Source organism: Musa acuminata, chromosome BXJ1-3 (assembly GCF_036884655.1).
Source record: "Musa acuminata AAA Group cultivar baxijiao chromosome BXJ1-3, Cavendish_Baxijiao_AAA, whole genome shotgun sequence".
NCBI classification, from domain to species: Eukaryota; Viridiplantae; Streptophyta; class Magnoliopsida; order Zingiberales; family Musaceae; genus Musa; species Musa acuminata.
Genome location: NC_088329.1, coordinates 44,771,168 through 44,791,197, shown reverse-complemented (window position 1 = coordinate 44,791,197; position 20,030 = coordinate 44,771,168). Strand labels below are relative to the sequence as shown.

The 20,030-nt window shown below is 38.7% G+C and overlaps 2 protein-coding genes and 1 long non-coding RNA gene across 5 annotated transcripts; 2 read left to right on the top strand and 1 right to left on the bottom strand.

Annotated features, from left to right (window-relative positions):
- The first annotated feature begins 1,172 nt into the window (after positions 1-1,172).
- Positions 1,173-7,656, top strand: LOC135634187 (uncharacterized). 2 transcript variants are annotated; one of them, XR_010495263.1, is made up of 6 exons: positions 1,173-1,880; positions 1,969-2,163; positions 3,151-3,310; positions 4,768-5,461; positions 5,552-5,663; positions 7,332-7,655. It is a non-coding gene; the product is annotated as an uncharacterized LOC135634187 (long non-coding RNA). The 2 variants fall into 2 exon arrangements; XR_010495262.1 differs by having other exon boundaries at positions 4,768-5,663; positions 7,332-7,656.
- A 544-nt stretch (positions 7,657-8,200) lies between these two features.
- On the top strand, positions 8,201-13,073 carry LOC135634180 (transcription termination factor MTERF9, chloroplastic-like). 2 transcript variants are annotated; one of them, XM_065144475.1, is made up of 7 exons: positions 8,201-8,489; positions 10,774-10,855; positions 10,925-11,103; positions 11,212-11,901; positions 11,982-12,409; positions 12,496-12,638; positions 12,777-13,073. In XM_065144475.1, the coding sequence occupies exons 1-5, from the start codon at positions 8,232-8,234 to the stop codon at positions 12,297-12,299; spliced, it is 1,527 nt and encodes a 508-aa protein (XP_065000547.1). In that variant the 5' UTR covers positions 8,201-8,231; the 3' UTR covers positions 12,300-12,409; positions 12,496-12,638; positions 12,777-13,073. The 2 variants fall into 2 exon arrangements, with proteins under 2 accessions (XP_065000547.1, XP_065000539.1); XM_065144467.1 differs by having other exon boundaries at positions 11,209-11,901.
- A 1,523-nt stretch (positions 13,074-14,596) lies between these two features.
- On the bottom strand, positions 14,597-19,332 carry LOC103979872 (zinc finger CCCH domain-containing protein 18-like). Its single transcript, XM_009396102.3, has 8 exons — positions 19,178-19,332; positions 17,736-18,651; positions 17,439-17,606; positions 17,185-17,364; positions 15,820-15,890; positions 15,573-15,725; positions 15,363-15,477; positions 14,597-15,016 (listed from the first exon to the last, which is right to left on the bottom strand). Exons 1-8 carry the CDS (start codon positions 19,188-19,190, stop codon positions 14,944-14,946), a joined length of 1,689 nt encoding a protein of 562 aa, XP_009394377.2. The 5' UTR covers positions 19,191-19,332; the 3' UTR covers positions 14,597-14,943.
- Positions 19,333-20,030: the final 698 nt, after the last annotated feature.

Sequence of the window (20,030 nt, the reverse complement as noted above, 5' to 3'; positions counted from 1 at the left end):
GACACTATAAAGTCTACTGAAAAATATCATAAATAATTTAAATAGACTCATAATCTCAAATAAGTTAACTAAAATCCTAAAAATATAATATTATAATGATCTATAATCAATAATAAATACGATTCAATGTTGTTTAAGTAAGTTTTAGTAATTTTTATTTTTTTGGTACATCAATAAAACATAATAAATAATATTAGAAAACAACGTAAGCCAAACGAAGACACTATATCAGTTAAAATAATAAATTTGATGAGAAAAATTTTGAGGAGTATTTTGAGTATTTTTTAAATTAAGAGTATTGTTTGAAAAAAAAAATAAAAAAGTTACTTTTTGAAAAAAAATCTAAAATAAGAGTATTTTCTAAAAGTAATCATAATATAATAATAATAATAGAATAATAATAATAATAATAAAATAATGGTGGTTCCTTAAAATAACTCATAACTTTAGATTTTTCCAACAAAGCACCTAAGTTTGAAAATTTTTTATAGTATTTTTTTTAGAAATAATTATTTTACTCATATTAGGTACCACCTTTTGTCACATTCGATGTCATCTTCCCTTTCCATCCTTCTTTGTCTTTGTCTGTAACCTTATTTATCAATCCTTGTCGCTTACAACCCTCGCGTGAGGATATACCATAGCCTATAGGCCTCATGCGATGCCTCGTCGACCCCCTTTGCTTGTAACCTTCGTGTGAGGGCTATTGCCTCCCTTCATCGCTGTCACATGTAGCGATTGTTTTACTCTATTTATAGTTTTGCGTGAGGGCTAACCACCTCTCTCCATTATGTATATGGTCATCCATTTTTACTATAATTCTTACAAAAGGATTAATTATCCCCTTCACCATGTATAGAACCGCTCTCTCTACTAACTCCTAACGAGCATCGTCAGGACAATCAAGTGTTAACGAACGAGTAAAAACTGATGAGTTAGTAAAGTATTATAAATCGAGTAGCCAAGCTCGAGCGAAGGTGTGATTAGATTGGGGCTATGGCCTAAGTAAAAATAAAATAATCTTTTTATATAATCACGAGGAGAATTTTTTAAGCTTAAGGCATTATATAAAAAAAATAAATTTTTTTTTCAAAAACATTCGTACTACTAATAACAACAAAAACAACAAACAGTAAACCTATATTAAATTAAGAATTTGAGGGAAAAAAAATTCCAACAGTTATCCTCTCTTCTTCCTCTTCGCGCCGCCATCGCTGGCCGCAGCCGTAGAGCTTGAAGTTTCGCGGCTTTACCGCTGCGTTAAGTTTTGTGGTCTCCGCCGCAGTGTATGGTGCATCCACCAATGGTCTGCACTTAGGGAGGACCGCGTAGTACTACCATCCATGGGAGCATGACGATGGCGGTGTGGGTCAAGATGCCATCGGATACCTCCATGTTATTTCTCATCCGATCACAGTAGCTCCCCCTCGCTGCCCTTTTCTCCGGGAGGATGCTATCGTCTGTCGCACGACTGCTGACAGCGCGCCTTCGAGGTGCTTCTCAAGAGTATCTGCAAGTGCTCGAGGTCCGTAACTTGCGTGCATCCATTGTATGAGAAGCGGCGTTTTCAAATGGTGGATTCCGACCAAGAAATTCATATTGCATTTGATTCTTTGAGGTTGGAGGATTGATCGCGTGTCCTTTGCGAGGCGGATCTATATCAGGATGATCTGTATCAATGCATTTTCTTTGATGGGCGAAACGCAAGAAATCGTGCATGTCACTCTTGATGGTTCTTTCTTTGCGCGGAAGGTATCTGATTATGGAACACTGTGATTTGCATCTCATGCTGCATTCTTGCGGCAACCTAACCGAGTTCTTGCCTCTGACTCTGCTCCTTCGAGGGCTTCCCTTATTCAGGGTTTTTCTGTTCATTAAAGGTAGGGTTTGATTTATTCTGGCACGAGTAGTTTCTATTTTAAATGCTCTCCTGAGAAATCTAGTTTGTATGATTTCCTTTCTTCATAGATTGGAGATACTGGACAGGAGAAATGTTCCGAATCAAGAGGGCTTTCTTTAAGATCTTGATACAATCTCACGAACACTCTTCTGCTGTATTCCCTTGAGATCAAGCTACGACAAGGCTGTTGCCGTTCTTATAGATCTTGGAAAGCCATGTTCTTGTGGAACAGATTCAAGAGCCATGGTTTGGAGCAAAAATTGGTAATCTATCATATTCCTGATTTTTCTGATGATTCTTCGTGGATAGTTAATCTAGATTGTCCAATGCCTCATATGGATTTGTTCTTGGGCTCAATACTTTCTCTAATGCAATGGTAAATGACAAATTTAGATAGAGTGCTTTGGTAGAAACAATAGTCTATTTGCTTGATTCAATAATCATCATTTTTTGGCTGTCCAAATGGCCTTTGTGAACATGGTATAGTGGAAATGGAACATTGGTTATGTGCTGACTAGTCAATTATGTTATGGCCATGATCACCAGAAGCTGATTTGGTAAAGAAGATCAAACAACAATACCAATTATATTATGGTCATTTCTTTTTATATTGGTAAGATCCTTCAGACCAATATCGACTGTTGTTGTTCAAGAGAATTCTTATCAGATTGTAATGGTATTACGGGACTACACTTCCGTTTGAAATTGAATATACTAATATTATTGTAGAGCTAGATACTGTCATGGAACTGACATTCTCTGGAGTATGTGTTTATTTCTAATATTATGCAATCAATAGAGTCATGCCATGAACCTTGACATTAGGTTGATCTAACATATAATAGAATTTGATATTTATGTTTATCCAAAAAAAAAAAATCTTATATGATCAAATTCATAAAGAGGTAATCTTCATCTGGCAATGAACATTATGGAATCTGCAAAAAAAAAAAAAAACATATTTTTTATCATGTTAAATTTTAGGATCTGCTCTAGGGCATCTATATTATCAAGAGGTGGTCCTTCAGTGACCCATATATTTAATGACAATGGAATTTGACCATTATATTGGTAGCTTTCAGGAGTCAGATACTGTTGTTTTAACATTTCAACTATGAGAATGACTAAGTTTGCCTTTTGCCATCTGAACTTTGGGATTTAGTACAATAAACAAATCAAGAATTCAAACAAATTATGTATTGGTAGTTGATGGTGAATAACTTCTAGAACATGTTGTATTCTTGTGTTAGACCTCTTCTGTTTACTGGAAGTTGAGGACAAATGGTGCCTGCAGCTCTTCTGCATGAAATACAGCATACTGCTAATTTAGCAACATGGATTATTAAAGGTGCTCAAATTTTTTGGTCAGATTGCAAAATTTCTCTTAGTGTCACAATGAAGAATTCATCGGTAAGTTATCTTTCCCTTTAATGCCTTTGTTTTCATTCAGAACACCTACCGACCATCGAGAAATTAAAGCGCACACACACACAGACACACATTCTATATATCTGTATCTATATATATATATGGTTCTTGAATACAAGTTGTTTTACGCTTTTGCCTAGTCTCACTCACTTGAAGAAGAGGTTAAGTTCCTGTGAGATGTTTTTGACATTGCAACATTGTCTAAGTTACTGATATTTTAGAGAATTTAGATAATATTAGATTGTATCTGTCCTTGTAATCCATCTCTGATTAGGATGTTATTAGTTTTGAGTAATATTTTTCTGGTGACAATTTCAAAAAGTTCTTCTATCTTAATGAGGTAAAGCTCTGATGGAACTAACCTTACGGTCAATTCAGACTTTGATCTTAGTACCTTGATAAATGTTCGCTCTTCCGAATACCTAATGTTAGTATAAAATGTAATAGCGATTTGCATATGAATTCAATCCTTGTTGACGAATGAGATGCTTCATGTTATGCGTGAAGTTAGAAGGATAATGCAGCAACATTTGAGGGCTGTTTTGAGTACGATATATGATAATATTAGTACCAGTTTGGTTTGAGGGTTGAGTAGTCTTTTTGTCCTTATCTGAGCTTTAAATTGAATCATTTTTGGTCTGAAAGATGTTCTTAGGCTTATTATGGGTCAGTTTTTCTTCAGCTATTATCTGGTGCCATTCACACCACAGTACTGCTACAGAAAGTAAATAGTAAACTCACTTCTTTCTGTTTTTAGAAGTTGTAGAGGTATCGTCCATTGTTAGAGATGTCTGTGAATTTTGTTAAACTAAGATTTTAAGCCTGGCTGAGTCATTCTGTCTCCAGTATGGTGCCACCTCCTCTGCTTCCCACTCTCTCTTATTGCCTTTTCTTCTAACTCATATCCTCTACTCTTCAATATCTGATTCCTAATTTATATAGTGAAACCAGATGTATTTCATTAAGGACTAAACTTGCTAATTTTTCCTAGAGATCATTAGCTTCATATCGATCTATTAGCTTCATGTTATTCTTCTGATATGGTGTTATATTCTTGAATGGCAAATACGTGAACAAGGTCTCTAGTAAGTCGAGTATCTATTCTTGAGGAGGGTGAACCTCCTTTATGTTACAGCTTCATGCCAGAAAGCATTTTGTTAAACCTCAATTTGGTTATAAATGCATTACAATGTTTTAGAGATGCATTAACATTGTACATGAGTTATAGATGGAATACGTCTGAGTCAGTATGACTGCTATCTTTGAGGCTTTCATTGTTATTAAACTTAAATTTTCATAAATTTTCTGTCATAAATTTATGAGTTACACAAACATTGAAAGTTTCCTATCATGAGGCTGGAAAGCATAGGATCTCCTTAGTATCAGTCCCTAGTATTTACATCGCACTAACATTGCTCTTTGCTCTTCTTACGTGATAGAATGAAAGAAGAAAGAGAGTCCTGCCATCACTCCACAACAGCAAGACCATGACGGGGAGAACTGGAAGTTGGACCTGACATTTCAATGACTACAGGTGAAGAGTGGTGTCGACATCTGGTTCGCTGCTGGAAACCGGGAAGCGTGCGGCGGTCTGATCGAGCCACGAGCTCACTGACGGTGAGGTGGACTGCGAACCCGAGCGATCGCTGTGGTCATCGAACCAACCGGGCGGAGGACCACGGAGAGGCCTGGACGGACGAATTAGATCGGGATGGATGAACCACACGGGTCGGCGACACTGCTGCTGTTCCCTCTCTTCCCTCATCTCTTTCACTCTCTGTAGCTGTCTGAATCGCTCTTGCAGCAGCGCGATGGACGACTGCGTCACGGTTGGTTGGTTGCTGTGCCTCCTCCCCATGAATCAGCTTGGAACAGGTCGAGTGAAGAGAGAGTCATTTATAGGAGATGGGTGCTGTCCTTTTTTTTTTTGCTTATATCTGATATGACGTCGTGCAGTCCTCAATGATGTGCAGGGGGAGAGGAGAATCCATGGGAGGGATGCAAAGTCCAAGAGGGAAGAAGTTGGGGGTGGTGGACGGGGGCAGGGCCAAAGCCACTTTTGCAAGGGAGATTAAAGTATGAGAGCAGCTCCAAAGACATGCATGGAGGTTAGCATTTGGAGGAGAATCAAAGGTTATGTGATGGATTGTCCTCTTATCCTCCTTTTTGCTGAGCTTCCACTTCTCACCGGATCAGATCAATGTGGCTACTGTTCTGCCTCAGGTTCTTTGTTCTATATGCTTAGCTCTGGGAATCTGAACCCCGTAGCGGACCCGATGAAGAAGAAAAGGTTCAGCCGACGCCACGAACGATCCAGATCGCCATAAAGCTCCAGGTACGACGCCCTCCTTCCCCAGGCATGAGTCGATCACATTACTGCACTGTGCACCGGTGGCGGTACTTTTGGCGGTCTCATCGCCGCTGGGGACAAAACCGGAGTTTAGAAGGGGATAATTATTGGGCTCGGTGAGCAGCTCTGCCTGAACTCCTTTTGTCCGGGAGTTATTGGAAGGGATGACGTGATGGTGGCCATTGACGCTTGATGTTGCTCCATCTTTGTCATGCCTGTCCTTCCTAGGCATCCCAATCCCCACCCTACTTACTTTGGTGTTCCCTAGGCTGGCTTCGGATGGTCCCCGGAGCTGCATCATAGCAACCAGGATCACCACCTATTTCTGGCTCGGGCCAGCTTAAAAGAGGACTCTCATGATGCATTGAACTTAACTAGTGATGACTAGCGTTCAGTGTTGACATGGTACACAAAACGAACGAGAGTTAACGGGCTAATTATATATTATCATCTTATAATTATGAAAGTAAAATATCTAAGTTTATTTATTCTAATATTATCGGTTTTATTAATAAAAATATGAAAATATTTTTTTAATATTTTAATTGATGAACACAGATGATGATGATAAAGGATGACATGTTGTTGGGTGCGCATTCTGATTATAAAGAATAAGCTCCAAGCATTTCTGATTCCTGTGATTTCTTAAGAATAAGCTCATTAACTTGGAGGTTAGGTTGATCTACGTAATATGGGGCCTAGCACAAGTCATCCAACCTGATCATTGCCCCGTACATGACTAAGAAGGGCTAAGAAGATGGCAGGAGAAGTATATAATCTGGTTATGCGGTTTAACCCCATATGTCGTTGATCAGATTAACCCTCCACCAATTTCTCCCATAACACACATGCCAAGGTGACAACCAACAAAAGAAGAAATTGCACAGATTAATTTGAATCCAGATATGATGAGGGTAATAATTACGATAAGACTCGCGTGACATCAGCTACCCCAGATGATGCCTCACGCCTCTGTTGACCTGACAGCACCTGGTCAACGTTGCTCGGAACGCTTACCAAGGCACATTAACACCCTGCTCAGGCTCGATCTCTCACGCCACGCCAACGACAATGTCAGACGCTACCAGAAGTACGATCCTGCTCCCTGCGGGCAGGCATATCAGGTAACGGTAATCCTCACTATAAAAAGCCTCGCGCTTCGAGGAAAAAGGGGAGGCGGATTGGAGGACACCAACATAGATAAAAAAACCTCTGCGATTATTCACTAACTTGATCGTCGGAGGGGTCGGGCCGAGCGCTCTCGATCCGACCTTTGTGCAGGTGCGAAGGCGGAGGTCTCCCACTAAACGCCCAGGCGAGGAGTTCCTTCCCGGAGGAAACGGCGACCCCGTCCCGATCGGACCACCGCAATCGGCCACCTTAACAGTCTCAAGAAGCGTCCCAGGGAGATCCCCATCATCCGGACCCGAACCAAGCCGTGTCGGCTTCGAGGCCACAGCTTAAAGTTGTTTACAACAACAAAATTTCACAATTAGGGTACAACTAATTTTCCTCTATTTTCCCCAATCATGCTTCTCCGACATGAGTTATCTCATGGAACAGAATGTTCCAAACCAATGGAGACCCTGCTATTGATTGATAGTCAGCGTCGGTGATACTCTGACCTTGAAATGTAAGTTGACAAATTAATAGGCAAAACTACTCTACTCCCATGGAATTACAAGGCATAGTACAATCAATCTACAAATTGGGAATCACATCACAGTGCACCAATCATCCAGATTAAGCAGCAAGAAACAAGCAACCAAATCAACATCAAATTCACATCGCAATAGGGGGAGATGCAGGATCGATCGGAAGGTACCTCGACGGTCCAAACGAAGAAATCCAAGGGCTCCGTGGACCGGCCCTTGCTCATCTCCCCCTTCCGTGCAAAGAAACCCTACATGTCGCATCACAGTGACTCCCGCTCAAATTCAATTCGCAAAATCAAGAACACCACCAAGATTTCTATGAAGATTACCGTCTCGACGGACCGTAATCTTATTATATTTTATCATCCTATCATAATTATATTTTTAGATATTTAACGTTTAAATTAGATTGAGAAAATCTTTAATTGTTAATACGATTCAGTTACGAAATCATACGCACTTAAATTCAAATTCGAATGAAATTAATAAATATTTTTACTTAGAGGTATTCTTTTAATTCGAATGAAAAATGCCTTCATATTATAACTTAAATGACCTGATAGATGAGATATTATTAAAAAAAATCTTTAATTTTAATAATTAATTATCATAAATTTTTTTTAAAAATAAAATAAATATTAATAATTTTAGAATCATATCCTAATGATTATTTTTTATTTTAAAATATGATAAATTATTTTAGTAAAAGACCAAAGTTATTTTCGTTTAAATTGAAAAAAAATAACCCCAATAAAATGCCCACTAAAAAATACGTGGTTTCGTTTCGAGCGCTTCTTCGAGAGCTGAAGGCGACACCACAGGAGGGCGTCGTCAGGGCAGTATGTATACTAACAGCCAGCGAATATTCTGTTCGCATGTGGATAAGAAGTCTCCAGAAATGGCGATGCTATGCTTCCCACCCAAATCCTCGCCTCTCTTCTTCTCCGCCTCCTCCTCTCCTCTCCTCCCTTCTCCCTCCGCTGGCTTCCGCCGCTCCGGCGTCGGTTTCGCCGTCTTCTCCTCCCACTCCAACCCCCGCATCCTCAAATCCACCCGCCGGTCACGGACGGGCCGCCTGATCTCCCCATACGATGACGAAGACAATGATAAAGATGTCGATGAGGAGGAGGACGAAGACGAGAGCGAGGAAGGGGAAGTGAGCTCCTCCCCTTCTTTACATTTACATGTTTGATTGTCCTCTAAGATCGTTTTGGGTTGTCATGCGATCGATCAAATTGCACAGTAGTTCGTGATGATCTGGTGCTATGACATGAGCCATTCTCTTAGCTATGAAATTTGGCTTTGCTCAATCTCACTTTCTAATCGAATCTGTTTGATGCTTAAAATTTTCTAGGGTTTTTGTTTCCTAGTAATCAGGAAAAGGATTCACATGCATCATGGCTATGCTGTTAGTGAGATAGAAGGGGGCCATTCTGGAGGTTTGTTGCTTCCGTTCTTTGTCGTTCGGGAGGGATTCCCGCGATATATGATTATTGTTTTAGGAAGATCTTTGCAGATAAATGTTGGATGAGGTGGTGTTTCGCCTTTGCCATAAGCCAATAATTTGTGTCAGAAGAATGGAGAAGAGAACAATGCGACAATGCTGAAGAATTCTGGAGAACTTTAAAATATTTTAGGGCTTCCTAAACAAGCTTCAGAAATGTTAATGTCCAGCTCATTACTGTCATGATTCCTTGTGTGTTCTGGGAGAAAAGGCCGCCCATATCCATCTTTGGCAGTCGATATACTCAGAAAAGACTAGTTCTAGAACTATTTCTTTGGTGTCATCCCTGATCTCTAGTGAACATGGTCCAGCAGCCTCAACACCGATGACATAGTAAATGTCTTTCATGGTGGTTTGCCTTGGAAAGCTTGTGAATATCTTGATTCAATCGATTTTGTATTCCAGATCAACACTAATAGTTTCTTTACCTCTTCTTGTAAAATTGTACATGCCAGTGCCATGGTTCCTTGATGGTAAACTCATTATCCTAGGAAATCCTGAAAACTTAGTCACTGTACAATCTGATAAATTTTAGTTCCCTTTTCTAGATAAGGATAATCTTTATATGTTCCTTTCAAACCAGTCACTTCTCACAGACCCCTTATTGCATATTTGCGCCATCTTATTTTTATTTTCCCTCTTATATTCCACATTTACTATTATGTTAAATATTTGTTTTGTGTAATTTGTACAAAATCTATGACATTTTGGATCTAACTCGATACAATTATGTCATTCTTATTATGACAAGCAATCTCAGTGGTAGGAAAAAGAGTTATGTATTTAACCCCAAATAGTTAGGGCCAAGGTTCGTAATTTCGGTCCGTACCGACGTACCCAGTCTTGCTCGGCACAGTACGTACCAAGGCATACCCATGGTATGCCTAAAATGAGCTGAAAATCCTCCAAAAATACTTAAAAAATAGAAAAAAAAGTTAGGATAAGGTTTTTAAGTTATAAATAAATATACATTAGTATAGTTTTAGCAAAAATAATGTAAATTAGGTAAAAATGGTGCCACATATTTTTTTGGGGCTTTGAGGAGTAGCCATGTGCAAGGTTTACAATTTCGGTCCGTTTCGGATCATCCTTCCATAATATTAAATTATCTATAAATCGTTGTTTTGTTGAGTTTAGGAGAGTGAAAATACGAGAATAAGAGCGAGATTATGAGTGAAAAAGAGTTTGAGAGAGTTTAAGAGATTGTGAGAGTGAAATAAATTGAAAGAGTGGGGAGACAAGGGTTTAAAAACCCTTTAGGTTGCCTCCAACGGTCAAATTGATCGTTTGAAACTCGATACAAGTCGGTAAGACGGTAATGGTCGGATTTCGACCGTTACCACCCGTTACGGCCCCATATCACCTGATATGGGGTCAAAACTTTGTTACCGCCTAGTAGCTGATCGTCTGCGTGCCGAGAAGCTCTTGGACGGGTATGTACCGCCTGTATCGGGTGGTACACATCGAAATTGAGAACCCCGGTTGGGATATTAAGGGTTGTTGTATTTAAACTATGGTCATCATCTATGATTGTCTGCATTATTATCTCTTTGACATTGTTGGGAGTACTAAGATGTCAACTTTCTTCCTGCATGCACTTGGAAAAACCAATATCCACAGAAACACTTTAGCCGGTGCAAAGAGAAGGTTGTGCACCTACGTGCCCTATGCCCTTATCACTGACAAGATATCTTTGTGATGGTATTCAGTTGGATAGGATACTACTATGTCTCCTATTCTAGAATTGGCGTTGGAAACTTTATTTTAATGCTTGTAGCAGGATCAGACTTTCAGATCAGCTCATAGTCATTGTCAGGCAGTCATTGGTTTTACATTACCATAATCACTTCCATATACTTTTTTTTGTCTTAAGGATTGTCTATTTACATAGATGATATATGATTCTTTCTCTTAATTATACTGTTCAATTTTTCAGGATGATCTTTCAGATGTTGAAGATCAATTCTCTGATAGAAAATTGTCAAAGATTTACTCAACTGAACCAAATGGAAAGCCAGGTACTGCCAAAAGTGTATAGCAGGTTTGACCAGAAGATCTTGCAGCTACTACTTATATTGATTCTGCAGGACAACATCAGGTACTGAGAAAAGGACGGCAAAACAGATTGTTAGAAAGTGCACAAAACTTCGGGCTTTCAAATGGTTCGCTGAAGGTTGATGGGGAAATCATCTCAAAGAAAAAAGATCATCAATACAACTTAGGTAGATCTTACGAAATGGAGCATGTTGATTTGGAGAATGCAAAGGTTTATTTACTTTTCTGGTTAATTCTCTAATTAATCTGTGATTCTTTTAACATGCCCTTAGTTAATGGTGACAAAAGAGTCTATAATAAGTATCCATCCTTGCAGCAGAAGAATAGTAACTTTGCAAAGAGCAAATTTCAGAAACTAGCAGAAGAAATAGATTTTGATGAGAAGTGGTTCCCCCTAATTGAGTACTTGAGCACTTTTGGTTTGAAAGATTCTCATTTAATTTCCATCTATGAGAGACATATGCCTTGCCTTCAGATAAATTTGTCTTCTGCTCAAGAAAGGTTGGAGTTCTTGTTGAGTGTTGGTGTCAAACACAAAGATATCAAAAGGATACTTATGAGGCAGCCTCAAATTCTGGAGTACACTGTCGAGAACAATCTCAAGTCCCATGTTGCTTTTTTGGTTAGTATAGGAGTTCCTCACTCTCGTATAGGGCAGATTATAACTGCTGCCCCATCTTTGTTCTCTTATAGTATCGAGCACTCATTGAAGCCAACAGTCAGGTATTTGGTTGAAGAGGTTGGTATCAAGACAAGTGATATCAGCAAAGTTGTGCAGTTGAGCCCCCAGGTTCTTGTCCAGCGGATTGACAATTCATGGACTTCACGCTTCTCTTTTCTGTCGAAAGAATTAGGGGCTCCTAAGGATAGCATAGTCAAGATGGTCACCAAGCATCCACAACTCCTCCATTACAGTATTGAGGATGGAATATTGCCTAGAATAAACTTTCTCAGGAGCATCGGCATGTGTAATTCTGATATTCTGAAAGTGTTAACAAGCCTTGCTCAGGTTAATATTAACAGTAATTTTCATCTATTTCTGTTGAGAATCTATTATTGGAGATTGATTATCCAGCTTCTTCTTTTCAGGTATTATCTTTGTCATTGGAGAGGAACCTGAAGCCTAAATATCTGTATCTAGTTAATGAACTACGGAATGAAGTGAAGTCCTTGACAAAATATCCGATGTACTTGAGCTTGTCCCTTGAGCAGAGAATTCGTCCCCGTCATCGATTTTTAGTTTCTTTGAAGAAAGCTCCAAAAGGCCCATTTCCTTTGAGTTCATTGGTTCCTTCTGATGAATGCTTTTGTCAACAGTGGGCGGGAACTAGTTTAGAGAAGTATTTGGCATTTAGACAGAGTTTACAACTGACTGACTTTGCTAAGAAGTATCAAAGAAAAGTATAATTCACTTTTTACTCAAGTCAATACAAAAGCTACTAGGTCAAGTTTTGAAAGACACGTATAAATGCATGATCAGCTTTCTAAGTATAAGGTCATTGGAGCTCTGTCTTATTGTAAGTTGATCTGGACCTTTGTCTCCTTTTTGTCTTTTTGTCTATATATCCTGTGTTGCAGGTCTGAAAATGCAGTCTCTTTGCAGAAGCTGATTCTGATCATGTATCGGGCATATGGCTACCATTGGCTTGAGCTGCATGCAGTAGGAGTTATTTCATTGACGTTATATGTTTATGTATAGATATCTTGAAGGTGAAATAGTTATTTCAATGAGAGAAAAATGATGAGGTCAGCTATTCCTTTTATCATTCTTAGATCATCAAAAACAATTTTATTTGCAGATTGCAATCTTAGTCTAGCAGCTTGACATATAGGCATGTATGAATATACTCTATATGGCTTTAACAATTTCCTATCTCTTTTCAGGCTTAAGCATCCACAGTTTGCTTGCATCTTCTTTAGAGCTGAGTGCACTTTGGTTCTTGTTGCTGCAAGTTTGTTGTGGGAAGGTGTAAGCCGGCATCCCGGTTGTTTGGAGACATTTCTTCAGTGCTTTTGTTCAGTATATATTATGATATTGTGCTTCCCTGGCCAACCATACTCATCTAAAATTCTCACAGAAATCGGATAAACTGTTACTGTAAAATTTTGTTTTATGGTATGACAACAAGATTGTGGTCAAGTGTATCAATAAAATTTATTATACTAACTTCTGGTTTGCCATCTTACTCCTTTATATTTACTGATTTCAATTATACTACTATATTGAATTCAAGGATTTTCTTACTAAAACCTTGAAAGTAGGCCATTCTTGTCCAATCTTTTTGTTGATCAACCTGCGGTCGGTAGGCACCATGGTTTTAGGTTTATGTTCCAGAGGTTTTCGGTACTTATTTGGAAATGAGCATGGGGTTGCAACTGGAGCTTTTAACCAGTTTAGTTAATTTAAAGATGGGTATATTTGATGATCCTCTGAACAATAGTTTCAAGGGCAGATGATAAACTAATCTGAACAGATTATTGTAGCTGCCAAGTTGAGTTCTGAACTGATGGGATTAATCTTCTTAAAGAGGTTTGCACTTGTTGTTTGATCTCAAAGATGAATGATGATTAGTACAAATGATAAACTAATCTGAACAGGTTATTGGAGCTGCCAAGTTGAGTTCTGAACTGATGGGATTAATCTTCATAAAGAGGTTTGCACTTGTTTTTTAATCTCAAAGATGAATGATGAATGATGATTAGTACAGATGATAAACTAATCTGCACAGGTTATCGAAGCTGCCAAGTTGAGTTCTGAACTGATGGGATTAATCTTCTTAAAGAGGTTTGCACTTGTTTAATCTCAAAGATGAATGATGATTAGTACATTTGTAAGATTGCGGCACTTGAAGCTTTCTCTTGTATTATCTCCATCACCGGTATGCTATAAAGAGTAGATACGCCTCCATGTTTTACATGGTTTTTACTGTCCCAAGTTATACTGACATGAGATCACTGACGAATTGAAATTAAGATCCTGCAAGAGTTGTCAGGTCATAATTTTCTTCGCATAGGACAAAGATGGAAGGCTACCAGCTTAAACCAGCCTTGGTGAGATTTCTCATGTTGAACAAGATCAGGTCAGGTGAGTCCCATGAGCATTTAGGTCAGTACATGTCTAATATAAGTAGTAGTGGATGCTTTTTCTTGGGACCGTTTTAGTGAAAAGTCTCTCATATCATCCTCTCGTAAAGGTTATGGATGAGGCTGGATATGCTCTAGCTTTTATGTTCATCTGCAAAAGGAGGATTTGATTGGGTTCCTCGATTCATGAGAATGATAAGGATAGCTGCATGCTAACATTGTGTTACATGCACAAACAAAAAAACTACTAGTCTTGGCAGATATGCAACATCAGAGGAATGGAGTTGCTATCTATTCAGCAGATGTTAGGAGAGATCAGGAATACAGTGGATATAACTGTCGTATTTAGATGGGGCCAAAATGAAAGGCAAATTATATTTTTACTAAATACTTTGTTGTTGCTAATTCAATGGATATCACAATTCCAAAGGACAAAGAAAAATAGAGAGCTCAATAATGGCAGCAGCAGCTACTGTTCTTTGCAATATCATGTGCAATATTATAGATAGATATCCTAAAAGTTATTCACATTCAGAGGACTTCAGCTTCATTTGTTTATCACAAACCACTAGAAATGTCACATCTTATGATCCCCTTCTTTCATCAGGACAAACAAGCCATGACCTCAAATAGCCACTGAAATTAGCAATTAGTGATGTATGCTGTATGCCATCTCATGTATCATATTTTAGCTTTGTTTCTTCTAACTTTGATACTCCTTGTCTTTCATCTATATGATAAGTTAGCCGTTCTCTTCTAAGAAAACAGAAATTTTGCTTCAGTATATACAATGACAAGTGTGGTGCTGCCTTGAAACGTGTAGCTGTGCCTTCCTAGGCTTCCCAAGTAACAAATGGAGAAGCACTTGTCTCTTAGTCGTTGGGTATAGAGCTCATGGAACTTCCATTGATTAGTTGGCCCGAGTCAACCGATGTATCCAATTTTTAAATGGAGTCTTCAGAGTATTTCATATGACTGTAGATATGCTGCTTCCTACTGATGGAGATGCAAAAGGGCTCTCTGGGAGTTCAACATGGCCACTGCATACACCATAGAAAAATCATATGAGACATCTTAACAAGTATGTCGACCGAAAAGGAATTTGTCTAAATGCAGTTGACTACTAAAATAATAATGTAGTGATCTTTTCCATAATAAAGATTATCTAAGAAGAAGAATGCTAGCAAATTGCAAAAGCTTTAATTGTGTAAAAAAAATCTTACTTTAATTGTTTTGAAGTAGGATAATAATTCTTGATATTGTAGCAAACAACTGTCCATCATTTTTATCAGTTACTTATAATTGAAAAACTGCATATGAGAGTATTGCAATTACAAGACAAGACTAGATGATAATGTTGTTCCATAGGAGTAATATCTCACTTACTTTTCCTGGTCACCAAATGAGTTGCTTGTTTGCCTAGCTTTGTCATAACTTGTGGAGCCATTATTCATAGCATCAAATGAATAGCTGAAGTGATCTAGAAATAAATTACTAGGACCTGACAATAATGGACAATCAGATAAATAGATGTTAGCTAGTGATGAAAACAAAAATTAAAATATTTTGTCAATCAATATAAGGGTTGTGTCATACCTTCAGAAACCTTCAAGTCTTCCACTCCATGACCCAAGTAATCATGCTGGGTTAGTGTCTTAGGTGCCAGGTTCAATCCAGAGAGATGTTCCATCATTTCCTTCTCAATCAGATGATTTCCAAGTAAGCTTGACGTATCAGATTCTCGAGGCACTGGATAATTGGTAATGCAGTTGGAAGCACCAAACATCAATATCTTAGCAGGAAAAAAAAATTGCATTAATTAAATATTGCAAGTCCTACTCACCAGAATGAACATCATGATCTACATCGAGATAACGAGAAGGGTAATGTGGCTTTATTTTGTCTGAGTACATTCTGCATCACAAAACATGATTCAATCATAGATATAGAGATCAATGAAAGGAAGAATATATGGTCTGAAGCAATTTTATTATAAGCAGATTATCTAAGCTATATATGTAGTCCAAACTGTTAGAAGCAGCTTTTTAAATGCGATGAAATGTACAAATTCAAGCTTCTGCAGGATCAAAATAAATTAACAGAAACTTTGATCACCAAACCAAAGTTCCTCTTAATGATGTACTAACTTTTAGGTACATAGCGGTAGCACAAACATAAAGTGGAACACATTGCTATGTCTAAGCTAAAGCTAATAATGTTCCTCTTAATGTTGTTCACAATCAATCAAGTGACATCACTGAACTAACTTTTAGGTACATAGCAGTAGCACAAACATAAAGCGGAACACATTGCCATTTCTAAGCTAAGCTAATAATGTTCCTGAATCCCCGTTTAGGAAATCAACATGATGTAAAAAACGCTCTTCGTCTCTCCTTTTGTCTCACTCCTCGCCATTTTGGTAGCAACATTTCAAGTCACATTTTTTTCTCCCCCTCAAATCGTTGCAGATTGTTTAAGATTTCAGGGGGAAATAATGTTTTTTTGCTTTTTTGTAGCAGTGCAAATTGGCCTGTAATAATGAACTTGTCACCGTACTACGAATTCCTCTACATAGCTAAAGGCACATGATTGAGAAGACAAACACCACCAATGCATCAGAAATCAGATGAAGTGTCATCAATTTGTCAGGTCAGACCAGACCAATACAGGAGAACTTCAAAGTTTGATGGAGTATGTGATGACAACAAGCTATCAACATCATGGCAATCTACCATCAGTTTGAAACAAGCACACAACTATTATCCTGTCTTCCTGTTTTTAGATAACTATACAATCAAATTACTAAAAAAACACCTTTCCTTTTCTTAGTGACAAAGTAAATGTCTTTTATGTAGTTGTTGGACTAAAATATTCTCATATAGAAGAATGCTAAAATCATAGTTTTCTCGATAAAACAAATATGTCTTTGTTTGGTTAAATGAATACTTCAGTTAAAGTTCCTTACAAAAACAGTAGTCATATGTTTCATTTGCTAACACATGACCTATTATATCATAGAATTTTCTTGATCTATAAGATCATGTGTGGCAAACAGGCAAATTCCAGCAGTAGATCTTGCTGCAATAAAAGTTAGCAAAAATGTAAACAATGACAAACAAAATAAATTTATCAGTTTTGAAAGGCAATGTTTAATACCAAAGGCATTGCACAATCAGAGAATCAAAGCATGCTACAAATAGGAATTAACCTGTCGATAACTTTTGATTTTTCCCTGTATGGCTTGACTAAAACACGGGCACCACATATGTAATGGGGATTTCTCTTCATAAGAATCACGTTGACGGTCTCAGGATGGACGAAGCTGACAAACCCAAACATACGTTTGTCTTGACAAGGGATCCTAACATCACGCACTTGTCCAAATTGCCTGCAAAATGAGTGTTAGACGACAGGATAAAAATATTTACCCATTTATAATGTCCAATATACACATTTGATTACTTGAAATAGTTGGAAACATCATCCTCGGTAAATGTGCTTTCAGCTGGGAATGTAAGATAAATCTGGTGAGAACTAGAAACTGTTGAAGCTAAATCATTTCTCTCATTCCTGAACTCCATATATCTCGGAGCATCTTCTGCTAGAATTACTGAATGTTGCCCGTGTGGTCTGTCATCCAGAAATACAAATATCAGACGAATAAGCAATCAGAATAAAGCCAACCATCAGGAGTAAAACTCAATGTTCATTGGTGGCTCCAAGAAATCCGGCAAAAGTGAGTTGTTCCACTTCTAGTACCTCTCGATTAGCCGGATGCTCTTCTTCAAGTGAGAAAGCAGCTTTGTCAAGTTGAAACCGGTCTTCCCATGTCGCTGGCTCTCCGTGAGGTACCCCTCGGCCTGGATGTTCTTTCCATACTTCTCAGAGTACAGCAGAGGCAATGAGGCAGTAGACACAGCCATTCCCCTCTTTGATCTCAGAAGTTCTATGATCTCCATTTCCAGCCTCTCAAGCGACTTAGGCATGAAGGTGTGGTCCTCGTTCACATAGTCATTCGTGCTGGGGCTAAATACATGAGAATAACCATCTGGAAACGACTGAGCATGCGAGTACCTACAGTTCGATCCATGTTTGCAGTAACCCTTGTTGAAGTAATGGCAAGCCTTGATAGGTAAGTCCGATAGGCTGTGTGATCTCCTGGTAGTCCTCGAAGCCATGCTGCCACTCAATGAAGCTTCCGAGTAGTAATAATTGCCAATATGGTTAGTAGAATCCAGTTGCTTCACTGCTTGGGGCTGATTGTGAAGCAGGAATTCATCGGCTAACGAATCAGCATATGCTTGTGGAACAAAATCAAAGTTATGGGATGGAGGATGATGCTCAGCAGCAAACTGAGGATCCCAAAAAGTTGGTGTAACATGAAAATTCACAGGAGAGGAAAAGGTGTGCGATCCAGGAGGAGGGTAAGAACCGATCTGCATTTCGGGCACGCAGCTCTTGGATGACAACATGCCAAGCATGATCTTGGCATCGATTATCTTCGAGAGCAACATGGTATCGGGACCGAATGCCAGTTGAACCATTTCTTGCCCACGAGGCTCTTTCAAGAATATGCATCCCAGTATCTTCACAACATTCTCTGGTTCCAGTTTTTGGACTCTACCAAAGATGATCTTGGCCAATTCAAAGAAATCCATATCATAGGATCTAGTCTCTGTGATTAGAAATACATAATAAGAGGGAAAAAAATAGCAAACTATAGAATTCTACCGATAACAATGTACATAAATTATGTAGAATGAGCTGTAAAATACATCATCAGAACTATAGATATGGCAAAAGAACACATTTTTGTCAGAAAGAGAAGGAATAATGGCACTGTGAATGATTGGTATAAACTCTAAATAAAAATCAGTCAGTATTCCAACCCTAATTTAAAAACTTGAAACAAAAGATGAATCAAATAAGATCTCATACCAATATCTCAAATTCAAACTGAACCATTCTAATGATATGAATCAAAGAGATGTAAAGCATTTTCTAAAAACAAAACTGGAAAATGAGGTAAATCAGTGTTTCAAACAAACAACCCTCAAGAACAAGAAATCAAAAACAAAACAAAAAATCAGTTTATGTATCACAAATGCAAAACAAATAACTACAACACGATCTTCACCACATGCCCTAACAGAGGACAATGCATGAACTTTGAGAACAATGTAATGGAAATGGAAATGTACCTCCTCCCTCCATGTCATACCATCATGGACAGAAGAAGAGACTCTACTCTCTCTCTCTCTCTCTCTCTCCCTTCTCTCCGAAGTCTCTGACTCGATTCCCAAATCCTTTCTTTAACATTTACGTTCTTTGTTATCCCCCTCTACTTGTTTATGGTGTACAGTTGGCTGGCTGTTTTCGCCCGCACAGTGAATCGCGGCCCCTAATTTGGTCAATCCCTTTTGATTTCTGCCCCAAATGACCAAAATGACAACAAAGCTATCCCAAATCACGGGACCATATCCCATCACGTCCTGCAACCGTGGAGGGGCATTTAGGTCATTACGGAAGGTCCCAGCACCGGAGGTGACCGGTTCCAGCGGCTACAGGGGGGGCACGGGCGGTGCTGGAATGAGGTGGCCATGCGGTGACCTTAACACGTTCCGTCAGAACGGGTCACGGCCGTTACGATTTGGGCCACCATTCGTTCTTCCCCAAATACTCGATCTTCCCCATACCCAACCACAACGCTCAGACACCCGATACGTGGGGCCCGACGGGTATAAACCCGAGGGGTAAGAGTCTCGGTACGCGGAGCATATCGGCTTATCCAAATATCCACCTCAGTCATCAGTGGCAGAGGCTAAATTAGGCCAAAACGATCGATCATGATTGGAATCAAATGATGGAGATGTCGTTCTTAAAGCATGATCAAAGAGGGTCAAGTTATTATCAAACCATAACTGCAGACCAAATTATTATTATTATTATTATTATTAGCATAATTATAGCCCGGTCAAATTGGGCTTGGGCTCCTATTTCAGTAGATTGGGCCGGGCTAATTAGCCCAGTTTTGAAACCCTATTGGCGGCGTGC